The 15,000-nt window shown below is 44.1% G+C and overlaps 1 protein-coding gene across 1 annotated transcript in view; it reads left to right on the top strand.

Moving 5' to 3' along the window:
* The window catches only part of kcnn3 (potassium intermediate/small conductance calcium-activated channel, subfamily N, member 3), a gene marked incomplete at both ends in the record, with an annotated part of 166,744 nt that overhangs the window by 2,090 nt on the left and 149,654 nt on the right, over positions 1 to 15,000 (top strand). Inside the window, one exon of the mRNA XM_084052385.1 lies at positions 309 to 1,089. Within this exon, the coding sequence (XP_083908511.1) occupies positions 309 to 1,089 (781 nt within the window). The remainder of the gene's footprint in view (positions 1 to 308; positions 1,090 to 15,000) is intronic.

Raw genomic sequence — 15,000 nt, 5'->3', positions numbered from 1 at the left:
ACTGAAAGTGACTGGAGCGTCTCATTTCTCTCCAAAAGCCCTTGAATATGATGGAATATGATTAAGGTTTACTGTGATTATGCTAAGCTCACATTTCATATCACACACACCATAGGCTACAGTAAGAACTCCTCTAACTGTCACTAGCTCCCCCCCAAAAAATATATTACGGGTGGGGTGAGTAATTGATAGAAAATAAGTCATTTTAGGGTGAAGTATTCCGTTAAGTCGCTAATCGCAATTATTTGTATGACAAGTTAACCATCGACTGAAAATGTTTGTTCATGGTCTTGACAAACCCCCTATAGGGACCGGGACCGCGAGGGGCGGAGCTCCAAACACAGACAGGCCAGCCCCCTGGTGCACCGGCGGGACAGCAACCCGTTCACCGAGATCGCCATGAGCTCCTGCAAGTACAGCGGCGGCGTGATGAAGCCGCTGAGCCGCCTCAGCGCCTCCCGGCGCAACCTCATCGAGTCGGACAGCAGCAGCGACACCCGCGAGGCCACGGGAGGCGGGGCCTCTTCCGCCGGACTCGGGCTCAACGGGCGCGACCACCGGGACGGCGGGGCCGCCGGCGGGACGCTCACCGCGGCGTCCTCGCTGCACGGACCCCTCCTCCAGAACCCGCCGCCGGAGATCGTCATCTCCTCCAGGGAGGACTCGCCCTACGCCCGCGGCTACGACCTCACCGACCCCGCCTCCAACTCCGCCTCCTCCCCCCTGGGCCTGTGCGCGGACCTCAACCAGATGTCCATCTACCACCAGAACCACGGCCTGGCCCTCGGGGGCTCGTCCGGCGGGGTCGCGGGGGCGGGGCTCGGGTCCGGAGGTGGAGGCGTGGGCAGGAGGCACGGCGGCGGAGTGGGCGGGGCCGGGGCGGGGTCGGCGGCGGGAGCGGGCGGGGCGAGGGGCAGCATGTCCAAGGCCTCCAAGCGCAAGAACCAGAACATCGGCTACAAGCTGGGCCACCGGAGGGCGCTGTTCGAGAAGAGGAAGAGGCTGAGCGACTACGCCCTCATCTTCGGCATGTTTGGCATCGTCGTCATGGTGATCGAGACGGAGCTGTCCTGGGGCGTGTACAACAAGGTAGGAGAAGGGGCGGGGCTGATGGGCGTTGGAGTGTGTGTCCGATTAAAAACAGAATGATCGGCTTTGACGTTTAAAGGTCATGTTGATCATATTTTGATGTAATAGTCAAACGAAAATGGTACCACAGAGCTTTTGAAAAAGTGTGGAATAAATATATGTCTTGATTGTGACGTAATCGTTTTAATAATTTGGGCGGGTCCAAAATTATTGTTTTGTTTACCTGTGAAGGTTGACAGTCGCCGTTATCCATTTAGTTTTTATTGGGAAAGGTACTTTTTTCTCCTTAGCAAAGCTTAGAGACAGCTGTTGCGTTGTGATGTTGCAAACTGAATAATTTGGTGACTTACCGACTTGAGTTACTTATGAAACAGAAGTGTTGCGAGTGAGACATCTAGTGACTGAATGTTGTCTATTGCACCTTTTTTTTTCTTCTATTTTCTTCATCCCACGATTTTGTAGCCCATTTTTTCACCTAGTGCCAAATTGTCTGAGTAATCCTGGGCACTACACTCCCTCTGCCAGCCTAGGGAGAGCTTAGAGCCGAGCTCATGCCTCCTTCAATGCATGAGAGCTAGCAAGCCGCTTCTTATCACCTGACAGGGGGGAGTTTCCCCGGTTGGACGTAGCGCGTGGAAGGAACACGTTATTCCAACCAGTTCCTTTCTCCTCCATCAGACGCCCCGGCTGACCAGGGGGAGGCAGTATAGAGACCAGGATTACTGCATGTTTTTGTGAGGGTACATACCCTGGGAGACATTGGGAGAACATGCAAACTCCACACAGAAAAGCCCTTTCACCAACCCCACCTAGGGTTTATTGGATTGAGACCGAATGAACAGGCCAGTGGAATCACTACCTCGTTCTCTTTGCTCTGCACTTACGGTGACTATTTACCCTGTTGTTAGCTGACTGGGGTTCGTGCTTACTCTGCTCATCTCGCACTTGTAAGTCGCTCTGGATAACAGTGTCTGCTAAATGTCAAAATTGTAAAAATGTAATTGAATCAGGTGTCACGGGGACTCATTCACATTCAATTTAAAATAAAAAAAAAGAAGTCGTTTGACCATTAGGTAGATATTTATCCCAAGGGGGAAAATCTGTTTCTGCTTAACCCATGGGTTGATGGCTGCTCTGAGGGTTACGATGAGCGGTCGGTGGGAAAGCTGTTGGTGTTCACAATGTGTCGCGATGTGACGCGTTGTGAGCTTGTAGATCGTCTATTTTCAAATAGCCTAGGTATTAAAAGGCTAAATTGGTTAATGTAGGTTTTATAATGTAATCATTTTTATCTGCAAAGTAACTAGTACCTAAAGTTTTCAAATAATTGTAGTGGAGTAAAAGTACAATATTTGCCTCCGAGATGTAGTGGAGTAGAAAAATACTCCAGTAAAGTAAAAGTACCTAGAAATAGTACTTAAGTGCAGTACTTGAGTAAATGTACTTAGTTACTTTACACCACTGATAACGGCCGACGCCTGGGGGGGGGGGGGGGGGGGGGGGGCAACAGGTGACCTTCTGATTAACAGACGACCTTTCTGCCTACTAAGCTACGGCCGCCCTGTTAGATATCCCTTTAGTATTTGATCTTTACTGAAGCAGACAGTCTGAACACTGAGATGGAGACCAGAGAACACTGTGGTGGGAATTGATCTGAGACCAGTGGTGTAAAGTAACCAAGTACATTTACTCAAGTACTGTACCTAAGTACTATTTTTTTTTTTTTTTTTTTTACTTTACTGGAGTATTTCCAATTTTCAGTACTTTTACTTCTACTCCACTACATCTAAGGGGCAAATATTGTACTTTTACTCCACTACAATTATTTGATAGGATTAGTTACTAGTTTCTTTGCGGATATGAATTATTATATTATAAAACATAAATTAACCACTTTAGCCCTATCTAATACATAGGCTGTTTGAAAATAGCAGATCTACAAGCTCACAACGCGTCGCATCGCGACACGTTGTGAGCTTGTAGATCTGCTATTTTCAAACATTTCAGTACTTTTACTTTTGGTACTTTAAGTATATTGTGATGCCAATACTTTTGTACTTTTACTCAAGTAACATTTTGAACACAGGCCTTTTACTTGTTTACTAAGTTTTTTCATATGGTCGGTATTGCTACAGTACTTTTACTTAAGTAAAACATTTGAGTACTTTTTCCACCACTGTCTGAGACCAGCACAGAACCTAAACCTGACATTATTGATTGATACCACTGTAGCATGACAATGGATGAATACCACACTAACATGACATTATTGATCGGGTTTGTCCCTCAGGAATAAAAACGTTGTCTAGGTGGAAAGAACTGCGGGAGGGTGCATGTGTGCGATATGGACAAAATCTCATACCTTGATATTTATACCACATATCTCAATAGCGTCACGATAGCCTATAGCATAATGCAGCCATAGTCTTATTGCAGAGTAGGCCCTGTACAATATGACTGTGGGTTCACACTTATCTTATTTTAAGTTATTTTATGTGTAGTAACAGGGAAAACTTGTGCTTTCCTTGAAGCACTCTTAATTGGAAGTCCACCGTCAGGAAGGCAAACATTCACTTTCGTCTGCCTTGACGAACATGCTAAGCGTTGCAACGTCACGGAATATCACTGATCATACAATAGACGAAATGACAGCACTGCTTTTTTTAAAGATGTTTTTGGGGGATTTTTGATACAAAAGTAGGCTGACGGATAATGGGGAGAGAGATGGGGGGGTGACGCACAGCAAATGTCGTCGGGATCGGGAGTCGAACTCGCGACACGCTGTAAAGCTGGATTACCAGCATGATACGCGCCTGGACCGCTAGGCCAGCGGGCACCCCAACACTGCTTTTTTAAATTGGAACCAACATAAACGGTTAAAGCTGCCTGCTGCATTGCAAGTATCTTCACATGTCGTCTAGTAATACATTTTCAACGAGAGGTTGAACTAACAGACCGTGCTATGAATTGTCATCGTTCACACACCCTACCATGCCAGAAAAAAGTTGAAAAGTCTCTGAACCTTTTTTCCGACAAAAAAAAAGAGGGATTGAATGAACTGAACTTGAAACACGCTATTAAACACTCGGAGCGTGAAGGTATTTCTGTGATTGCCTGACTTTAGCTGTACATGCAGGGCGAGTGGGGGTACATAGCATCAATATCGTTCCCTTTTGCAATGTTAACCAATTAATTCCCATATGGTTGAGTGGAGTCCCCCAGGGCACCCGGACACTGCATACTGATACTGGGGTTTAAAGGAGTTGTTCACCCAAAAAAAAGACTTATTTTCTATCAATTACACACTCCATGAAGCATTGAATTCATGGAGATTCCTGAGCCAATCATTTCATGACCAGGTGTCTGCTCAGTAGGAGACTCTTCGAGTGTCTTTGAGTCTCCTCCGCCGGTCATCAAATTATTGGTTCAGGAATGCGACAAAAACTAAAAAATCTACATGAATTCAAGATGTCTCGGGTGTGTAATTGATACAAAATAAGTCATTTTTTGGGTGAACTACTCCTTTAAGTGGTTAATATCTTGCATGTTCATATGTAGAATGATGGGAAAATGATCGTTCAGCCCTATTGCACTCTCCTGTGAGGCTAAAGGGCATGTGGCAGGTTGCTGTCACGTACATGATTGAAAACACAACTACATTATGGTACTGTATATCATATTTGACGTTTAGTCTCGGTGGTGGCTAGATTCAGTCTCTGTGTTGCGCCAAGACTGAACAGGCTCTACGCTCAGCAGCCATATTGGAAAGAAATTGGACCTCCTCCTTTCTTCCTTCACAGGTCTTTACCAATTATACTAACGAAGGCTCTGTTCCATTCTGGTCAAACAGAGTCAGGGTGCAGATATTTTGCATGTCGGCTCACTGGCAACAGTCTGCTATCTCATTTCCATTACCAACTACCCTTCTGCATACACAGTACCAAATTCTCAAATGTTGTGAGCTTGTAGATCAGCTATTTTAGCTTTTTCTTTAAATGTATACTTAAAAGTGTATTGCCTGTTTTGGCCATAGAACATTATGTATTTTGATTATCGGTACTAGTTATTGCCAGTCATTTCTTTTTTTTGTATTTCCGTAATAGGCTTTGCATAATTACGCTATTTGTCATATCTGCCCCGTGCAAATCTTTTTTTTGTTTACAAAGCCCGAAAGGCAAACATAAATGTCATTTGTATTGATTTGTTTCAATGTTCAATGCCAGAAACGCAATTAAATAATTCATCACAATTATTTGTAAGGCAATTAATTGCCAGCTGAAGTTTCATGGTTGTGACAGCCCTAGGCATGCAAGAGCAAAGACAGCCATGATTGAGAGGCCATCATAGGCTTTAATGTGAGAAGTCTGTGCTTATTTTTTTATTAACCCATTCAATCCGGGAACTTATCTTTGTCATTTTGGATGTCTTCGGCTACTCAAAAATAGCAGATATACAAGCTCGTACGAGCTTGTAGATCTGCGATGTGTTCATTTTTCGGGGAAAATGTGTGCAAATCTTTACATATGTCTTCTAAATCCTAACAGTTTTCTGAAAAATTGTGTCGCTATAATATCAGTGCTTCTCAAACCTTTTCATGGCAAGGACACCCAAAATGATATGTATTTGGCCGTCGACCACCATCAAAATACGTTGTTCCAGGGACCCCCCAGAAGCAGAGATTTGAGTTAAAAATGGCGTTTCAAAAAAATATATGTACTCTAAGATTTGCACAAATGTTCAAGATTTTTCAAAAAAATAGCCAAAGTATGAAATAATGTTTGTCGCTCAAATCTAAAATGACACAGATGCGTTCCCATTCGGATTGAAAGGGTTAATTTCTTTTCGTTGTGAAAGGCTTTCCTTTTTTTCATCTGCTGGCTTCATAGCCTGGCAGTAAAAGACTGAAACAGCCTGAACAACATTGTCTAGACTCTAGATCTGCTCTGAGATTACTGGAGAGACCTGAGACCAAATCCCCCAGAAAGCTGCAAGAGTGTCATTATTTTTTATCCACTTGCTAAATCATTCGAAAATCGGTCAGCCTCTAAGCAATACAAACGTTAACCCATTCAATCCCAGAACTCATACTGTGTCATTTTAGATTTTTAGTTATAACCATTATTTTATACTTCGGGCTGTAAACAAAAAAAAAAACAGATCTACAAGCTCATAGCACAGCACTCGGTGCACGGCACTCGGCGCCGCGCTACGAGCTTGTAGATCTGTTATTTATTTTGAAAAATTGTGTGTGTTTTTTTTGTTGCAAATCTTTGAATATATACAGTATGTTTTTTAAAGCGAACATTTTTCACTCAAATCTCTGCCTCTGGGAAATCTACAAATGGCTTCTAAATCCTAACAGTTAAAAAACAACAAAAAACAACACCATATGTTGCAATAAAATAAGTGGCTCTCAAACTTTTTCATGTCAAGGGCCACCCACAATGATATGCATTTGTACGCGGACCCCCATCTCAAAACATTTTGCTCCAGGGACCCCCAGAAGCAAAGATTTGAGTTAGAAATACATATAAATATTCAAAGATTTGCACACATTTTCACGATTTATTTCTTATAAAATAACAGATCCACAAGCTCGTGCCACGCTATGAGCTTGTATATCTGCTATTTTTGAATTGAAGGCGCTACATTTCTTCTACTTTCATAATGTATTTTTTATCTCACTTGCCACTGGGGGCAGCAGCAGGCTCAGGAGGTATAGTGCGGCCGTTTGGGAATCGGAAAGGTTCCTGGTTCGATCCCATTGGGCTTGTGTTGAAGTGTCCTTGAGCAAGACACTTAACACCTAACTGCTATACCGATGAGCATGGTTTTCCTCCACTCCGTCAACGCGTTAATGTGTGTGTGATCAGGTGAAAGTAATGCACATTGTAAAGCACTTTGGATAATGACGCTACTGTATATAAATGCACCATTTCCCTTAACCCATTAAGACCGGGAACGCATCTGTGTCATTTTTTAGATTTCTTTGGGCTATTCAAAAATAGCAGATCTCATAGCGCGGCACCGAGTGCCGCGCTATGAGCTTTTCAAAATCCTAACAGTATGTTGCTATATCAGTGGTGCGCCAACTTTTCTATGTCACAGATCGGAGTTAAAAATGTTCTCTTTAAAACATAATATATATTCAAAGATTTGCCAAAAATGTCCACAATAAAAAAAAAAGAGCAGATCTACAAGCCCATGCTATGACCTTTTACATCTGCTATTTTTGAATAGCCAAAGAAATCTAAAAATGACAGAGCTGCGTTCCAGGATTGAATGGGCTAACCTTGTTACTTCTAATGGCTGAGATCATTAGAGTATTTGCTCACTGCTCTGAACCGTTACTGTTGTTTTGTCACAAATGTACATTTTTCAATATTGATTCTGAATGTTTGAAAAGGCTTCAGTGCTCGTTTGCCACAGTAACGATGCCAGCCGCGCATTCTCCTGTGGCTCTTCTCATCTCAACAAACCTGCATTTTTCTCCCTCTGTAGCGAGACGCACGCACGCACGCACGCACATACACAGCCTGTTTCTCTCATGTAACAGCCTCGCCTCATCCACAGCTCTCAGCGCTCGACTGGTCTTGTTTTCTCAACTTGAAAATAGCGGTCACAGCGTTATGGTTTGAGGGTCTTGTCACGGTGTTATACTGTAGTTTGAGGGTCTTGTCCAGGTGTTATACTGTAGTTTGAGGGTCTTGTCCAGGTGTTATACTGTAGTTTGAGGGTCTTGTCCAGGTGTTATACTGTAGTTTGAGGGTCTTGTCCAGGTGTTATACTGTAGTTTGAGGGTCTTGTCCAGGTGTTATACTGTAGTTTGAGGGTCTTGTCCAGGTGTTATACTGTATTTTGAGGGTCTTGTCCAGGTGTTATATTGTATTTTGAGGGTCTTGTCACGGTGTTATAGCCTACTGTAGTTTGAGGGTCTTGTCACAGTGTACTGTAGTTTGAGGGTCTGTTATAGTGCCTTTATCCAAACTGCTTTATAATGTTAATTACGTTCACCTCACCCATTCACACACCAATGGCAGAGGAAACCATGCGAGGCACCAACTTGCTCATCGGGTGAGCAGTTACGGGTTACTGCAAGTGTCTTGCTCAAGAACACTTCAACACAAAGTCAGGAGATTGAACCAGGAACCTTCCTATTGCCGAAGGGCCCCTCTACCTCCTGAGCCTCCTTGTCTTGTCACAGTGTTATAGTTTGAGGGTCTTGTCACAGTGTACAGGTATATAGTTTACCGGTCTAGTCATCACATGAACAGTAGCAGAACTCTCTCTGCTCGGTTGGTTATATCTATTCTTTTCACACTATCAAGGTCGGCCAGACAATATGATAATTGTTTCTGAGGTATTCCTGGCATTTTATGTATATTTATGTGACTATTTAGGCTGCCCTGCCGTTTGTTGACTAGGGTACATTCTCTCTGACTCGAGAGCGTCTGATAAATGTCAAAATTATAAGGCTCACAGCAGCCATATTGGAAGTAAATGAGGTCTCTTTCTAACTTCCTTCACAGGTCTTACCAATGATACTAATTAAGGCTCTGTTACTTTTAGTGCAACACGGTGGTTCTCAAGATGTTACATTTCAAGGACCCCCGATAACCCATGATAACACATGAAACCAAATGGACCCTTACGGGTCCATTTGGTTCCATTCGTACACTCTCAGAGTTACACACCTGTAAGGGGCTGTTTGGAACCCCTTCAAGGAACCATGAGGGTCCCTGGGCTGCACTTTGAGACCCACTGGTGTAACAGAGTGTTTCCAGTGAGTCAACATGCACAATATCAGCACCCTGACTCTGTTTGACCAGAATGGAACAGAGCCTTCATTTAGTATCGTTGGTAACACCAATTTCTTTCCAATATATAGAGCCTATTCTCCAGCCTCCACCACATCACTGATTACAGACATGTTTGGCACATTTGCTTGATTTGATTGGGTTTGAATTAGCACCCAAAACATACATGTTGGTTGAATGGCATTCAAGGTTGTAAAGCAACTAGAAAAGTGTGCTCCTCTGGGAGCATATCTCCACCAGGCCCGGTTGCCTAGCCAGGGCTGTAGGACATGACAGTACGGTGCAACTTTATGCATTATGTGGCAGCCACTATGGGCATAAGTGAATGAAAGCACTTTTGGAGGTGTGGTGTATTCAACCTGCGACCACAATTTGGGGTCGATCGGCTGTTGCGTTCTTGATATCGTCGCTGTCGGGTGGAAACCTTGTATGTCCAAAACGGTTCCTTTTTTCATGAAATTTGTATTTTGTTATGGATACAAATTGTGAAAATAGCCGATCTACAAGCTCAAAACGCGTCACATTGCGACGCATCTCACTCTTGCATGATGAAGTAGGGCATTCATTTATGAAAAAAAAGAAAGAAGGATATAAAATATTGAAATACAGAGATAAACATTTTAGTACTTTTACTTTTGGTACTTTAAGTACATTTTTATACCAATACTTTTGTTCTTTTACTCAAGTACATTTTTAATTCTGGACTTTTACTTGTAACAGAGTACTAACATTGCACTATTGATACTTTTACTTAAGTAAAACATTTGAGTACTTTTTTCCACCACTGCATACTTCATTGTTGCACCGGAGAATTCAAGCTCATATAAACGCGTCGTGAAAGCGAGAGTGAGAGATCACAGCGAACATCCTACGCATTCTTCCTCCACACCGGGAGGAAAATGGCACCTGAGAGTTTGATGGGGTGCATTTTTACCCGTGAATGCTGTGACCACGTTTACATTGCATCTAAGGTTCTTTTGGTGCTGTGGCCTGCACGCGCATAGCTGCTTCTTATCAGTGTGACGTTGTCAGATAAGGCGTCTATTTACCCCGTTGTTTGTTCACTAGGGTGCATGCTTCCTCTGCTCACTGTCATCTCACACTTGTAAGTGACACTGTGATGAGAGCGTCTCGCTGAACAAATACCTCAATTATACATTGTAATTGCAGAACAGGACTTGTACTCTCGACTTCAATGAGGGAACTGCTCACCCGGATGATACAACACACTGAGGGTCTCGCAACCGTGTGTGTGTGTGTGTGTGTGTGTGTGTGTGTGTGTGTGTGTGTGTGTGTGTGTGTGTGTGTGTGTGTGTGTGTGTGTGTGTGTGTGTGTGTGTGTGTGTGTGTGTGTGTGTGTGTGTGTGTGTGCGTGCGTGCGTGCGTGCGTGCGTGCGTGCGTGCGTGCGTGCGTGCGTGCGTGCGTGCGTGCGTGCGTGCGTGCGTGCGTGCGTGCGTGCGTGCGTGCGTGCGTGCGTGCGTGCGTGCGTGCGTGCGTGCGTGCGTGCGTGCGTGCGTGTGTGCGCGCGTGTGTGTGTGTGTGTGCATGCGTGCGTGTGTGTGATCTTTGTGTGATGGGGAGTTTAATAATCAGGAGCCGCCCCCGAATACTAATGACCATTTAGTTTCAGTGACTGTGTACTGTGCGTGCCTGTGTGCGTGCCTGTGTGTGTGTGTGTGTGTGTGTGTGTGTGTGTGTGTGTGCGCACACGTGCACGTGTGATCCAGGGCTGAGCCTTGGAGGATGTTCCACTCATTCCCCCCTCCTCCTTCTCCTCCCTCCATCCAGTCTGTTTGTATAATAACACTGTTCATTAGAGAAACAGACAGGCAGGCAGGCAGGCAGGCAGGCAGGCAGGCAGGCAGGCAGGCAGGCAGGCAGGCAGGCAGGCAGGCAGGCAGGCAGGCAGGCAGGCAGGCAGGCAGGCAGGCAGGCAGGCAGGCAGGCAGGCAGGCAGGCAGGCAGGCAGGCAGGCAGGCAGGCAGACAGACAGACAGACAGACAGACAGACAGACAGACAGACAGACAGACAGACAGACAGACAGACAGACAGACAGACAGACAGACAGACAGACAGACAGACAGACAGACAGACAGACAGACAGACGGAGAAAGCGTATTTCTCCCATACAATAACCCGGGCCAAAGCTGAATAGTGGAACCTGATCACACTGATCCACATGCTGACAGTCAGCAGCACAATAACAGCAGAAACACATTGTCTTCATTGTGTTCATTCATAACCATTCATAATGTATATGCACTGTTGATAGACTCTACATATACTCATTCATATGCACTGTTGATAGACTGTATCCATTCATATATTCATTGTTTATAGATTGTCATTGTACATATATTCATTCATATATTGTCACTGTTGGGTGGAAACGTCCCACAGTATGTCCAGAACGGTTACTTTTCAGGAAATGGGGAAAAATAAGAACAATTGTTCCAGTGGATCCGATGTAGTTATTATTTAGTCACAAGCTCTTGCTAATACTTTTACATACAGTACATTGGTTCAATATGTATATTCAATTCAATCTTTATTTCAGACTCAGAGTCCATAAAACAATACATAAGACAGTTGCTCATTGCTAAAACTCAGATAAAAGCAACGATATAAAACAAAACATAAAACATATAAAACAATAAGACAGTCCTTCTACAGCTGCTCACAGTCTGTAGAGGCTGTTTCGCCAATGTTTCCATATCATGGACGAGAACCTAGTGGAGCTCATGATAGGATTAATTAAAATCTTGATAACATGATTGTCAGACTCTTCAAGACGACATATGAATTTGTACATTAAGTTTCTTAGTAGGGCTTGACAGGTAGGTACCCCCAAGTTAACAAACAGCTGACTGGCACTGTGCCATCTTGGTACCCTCACCAGCAACCGTAGAGCATCATTATATGCTACTTTGAGTTTTTGCATGCTGCTAACCTTGTAATTACTCCATAGGTGAGCCGTACACAAAGGTGTACAGAAAGCTTTAAAAAGTGATACCTTGACATGTACAGAACATTTGTGAAATTTCCTCATTAGTATATTTGCCTGAGCATATAATTTGGATCTTTGTCTATTGATGTCTTTGTCATCTGTAAGATCATCAGAGATATAGTGACCAAGGTACTTAATCTCCCTGCACACAGATAGTATGTTGCTACTGAGAATAAAATTAGGGAATACAGCCCTTCTATCCTCTTTACTTCGTACAATCATGATGCTACCCACAGACCCACAAACATCACTAACCCCACATAAAACCCACAGACATCACTTTGATGTCTGTGGGGATGTCTCTAGGCCTATAGCAAAATAGCAGATCTTCAACGCGTTGTGAGCTTGTAGAACGGCTATTTTTGCTACTTTTATGTGACACTGTAGTATGAAGAAGGACATTAATTTAGAAAAAAATAAACATACAAAGTTACAATTTGGAGATACTCTACAAGGTTTTTGCCCGATAGCAACGATATACACTTGGTAATGGATATGTAGCTATAGATTTCAATTCATTCATATATTCATTCATATAAACACTGTACATTTGTATTTAATGACAGACTGTGATTCATTTACTGGCTAAATAAATACCTCAATTATACAGTACATTGTAATTGCAGAACAGGACTTGTACTCGGCCGACGGGCAAGTGCTTTTAAGACCTCAACTTCAATGAGGAACTGCTCACTCGAATGATACAACACACTCGCAACCGCGCGAGCATGCGTGCGCATGTGTGTGTGTGTGTGTGTGTGTGTGTGTGTGTGTGTGTGTGTGCGCGCGCGCGTGCGTGCGTGCGTGCGTGTGCGTGTGGCAGACTGTGATTCATTTATATACAGTATTAATGTTTAGATTTAAATTCATTCATGTATTCATTCATATAATCAATGTAAATGCATATTTAATGATAGACTATACATAAGGTCAGTCATTGAGAGTCCAGGACTGCACATACAGTATGGTGCCAGGAACGAAGGTCAATTTAATTAGATATTTTACATATTGTATAAAAATGGGGTTGTAACTTGTGGGTAAAACATTTTCATTTCATAGATAGCTTTATAGACTTGTTTGACAGCACCATCATCAGTGTTGTGTGAATTCATGGTTTTGTTTGTTTGTATACACATTATCTTTTCTATCAATATGTTGGATTAATGTATATGTGTTTTTTCAGACATTTAAACATTTAAACCCTCAATGCTTAGTAAACTTGTACTTGCTCTGCTCTTTTTTCTCTCTACACCAAACCTCATGGTCAAAAATATCCGATCTACAAGCTGACAACGCATCACAGTGCGACGCGTTGTCAGCTTGTAGGTCATAGGTCTGCTATTTTCTGCAAATTTCCCCTGGATGAATATGGATGCTGGGGTTCAAGTGATTCAAAAAAAGGTTCCTATCACACAAACATTTGGCAGCCCCTCTGTAGTAATAGGCTCTATGCACAGCAACCATATTGGACGGAAATTGGGCCTCTTCCTTACTTCCTTCACAGGTTTTGCCAATGACACTAATGAAGGCTCTGTTCCATTTCGCGTAGCACAGTGGTTCTCAAACCTTTTTAATTTCTAGGACCCCCATAACTCTGAGAGAGTACAAATGGAACCAAACGGACCCTTACGGGTACATTTGGTTGCATTTGAACACTCACAGAGTTACACACCCGCAAGGTGCCGTTTGGAACCCCCTCAAGTGTTTCCAGTGAGCCAACATGCACAATGTCGGCACCCTGACCCTGTTTGACCAGAATGGAGCAGAGCCTTCATTAGTATCATTGGTAACACCTGTGAAGGAAGTAAGAAGAGGCCCAATTGCTTTCCAATATGGCTGCTGTGCATAGAGCCTATATTCTGAAGACCCTATAGGCGCCCCGGACCCCCTGTTGAACACCCACGCGATACACGATAAGTGATGCGATGCAAACAGCAATGTTGAAGAGTGTGCGACATGCAACGCCTGACAACCAAAGTGTAATATCAGGCACATGTTGAAGAGGTGCTGAAGTGTGTGTACGTGGCTACAACATTCCCAGGAGGAGCATGATGAGGTCACATGACATGCCATGTGACCTCCTCCCCCAGTGTGGAGAGGAAAGGGTGGAGGAGTGAGAGGAGAGAGAGATGAATGGATGAGAGGAGAAGTGAAGTGTAGGAAGTCCCTGCTGGGCTTTTGAACTCATTCATAGAGTGTGTGTGTGTGTGTGTGTGTGTGTGTGTGTGTGTGTGTGTGTGTGTGTGTGTGTGTGTGTGTGTGTGTGTGTGTGTGTGTGTGTGTGTGTGTGTGTGTGTGTGCGCGTGGGTGTGTGAGCGAGCGTGCGTGCGAGAGAGAGGTGGGGGGGTCTGCCATTGATTATTGATAATCACACGCCCACACACACTCTCTCTGTTTCTCTCTCTCTATGAGCAAATAACCATCTCCATGGATATATCTTGCTACCATAATTGACGGCCACAGTCATGGAGTGTACACGAGTGTATGTGCTCAATTGCCAAGCAGACACATGGCCCAACTAACTCCACATTTTCCCCCAAAATTCCTCAATATTCTGCCTGTGACACCAGCTGCTTCGCATCCCATCACTGTACTTGCAGGATGTACAATTAATATCAAACGCATTATGCTCCAATACTTATGCAAATCACTTCGCCAACACAAAATTCACGTCCGGGTGTTTCTTTTCACCAGCCAATCACCTTTCCCGTTGCCACGTCCGTTGCCACGTCGCGCTGACGTACGCTAAACAAGCGCTGCCGTGCGCACAATGCAAACGAGCCCAAAGGCGCGCAAAAATAAGCCGACCATTGCTTAGACACAAAGTCAGACCTGGCAACGCAGCCTACGCCAATCATGTGTGAGAGATCTACAAGCTATGGGGCAGAGACGCCACCGTATCTTAGCAACAACTACAGCGCTCACTCTCATTGGTCGTGTCACGCTAAGAGCAGTCTCCAGACAATGGTATCGCAGACAGCTTGCTGTTACTGCTGTAGCCATCACAGGCAGTTGCAGCACGACGGACAGGGCGCTGTGATAGCTGCAATGTCGCTAACGCTAACGTGGTTGTCATGCCTGCAGC

This window comes from Gymnoscopelus microlampas, assembly GCF_963454915.1.
Source record: "Gymnoscopelus microlampas genome assembly, chromosome: 3".
In the NCBI taxonomy this organism is placed as follows: Eukaryota; Metazoa; Chordata; class Actinopteri; order Myctophiformes; family Myctophidae; genus Gymnoscopelus; species Gymnoscopelus microlampas.
This window is presented reverse-complemented; position numbering and strand designations above follow the sequence as displayed.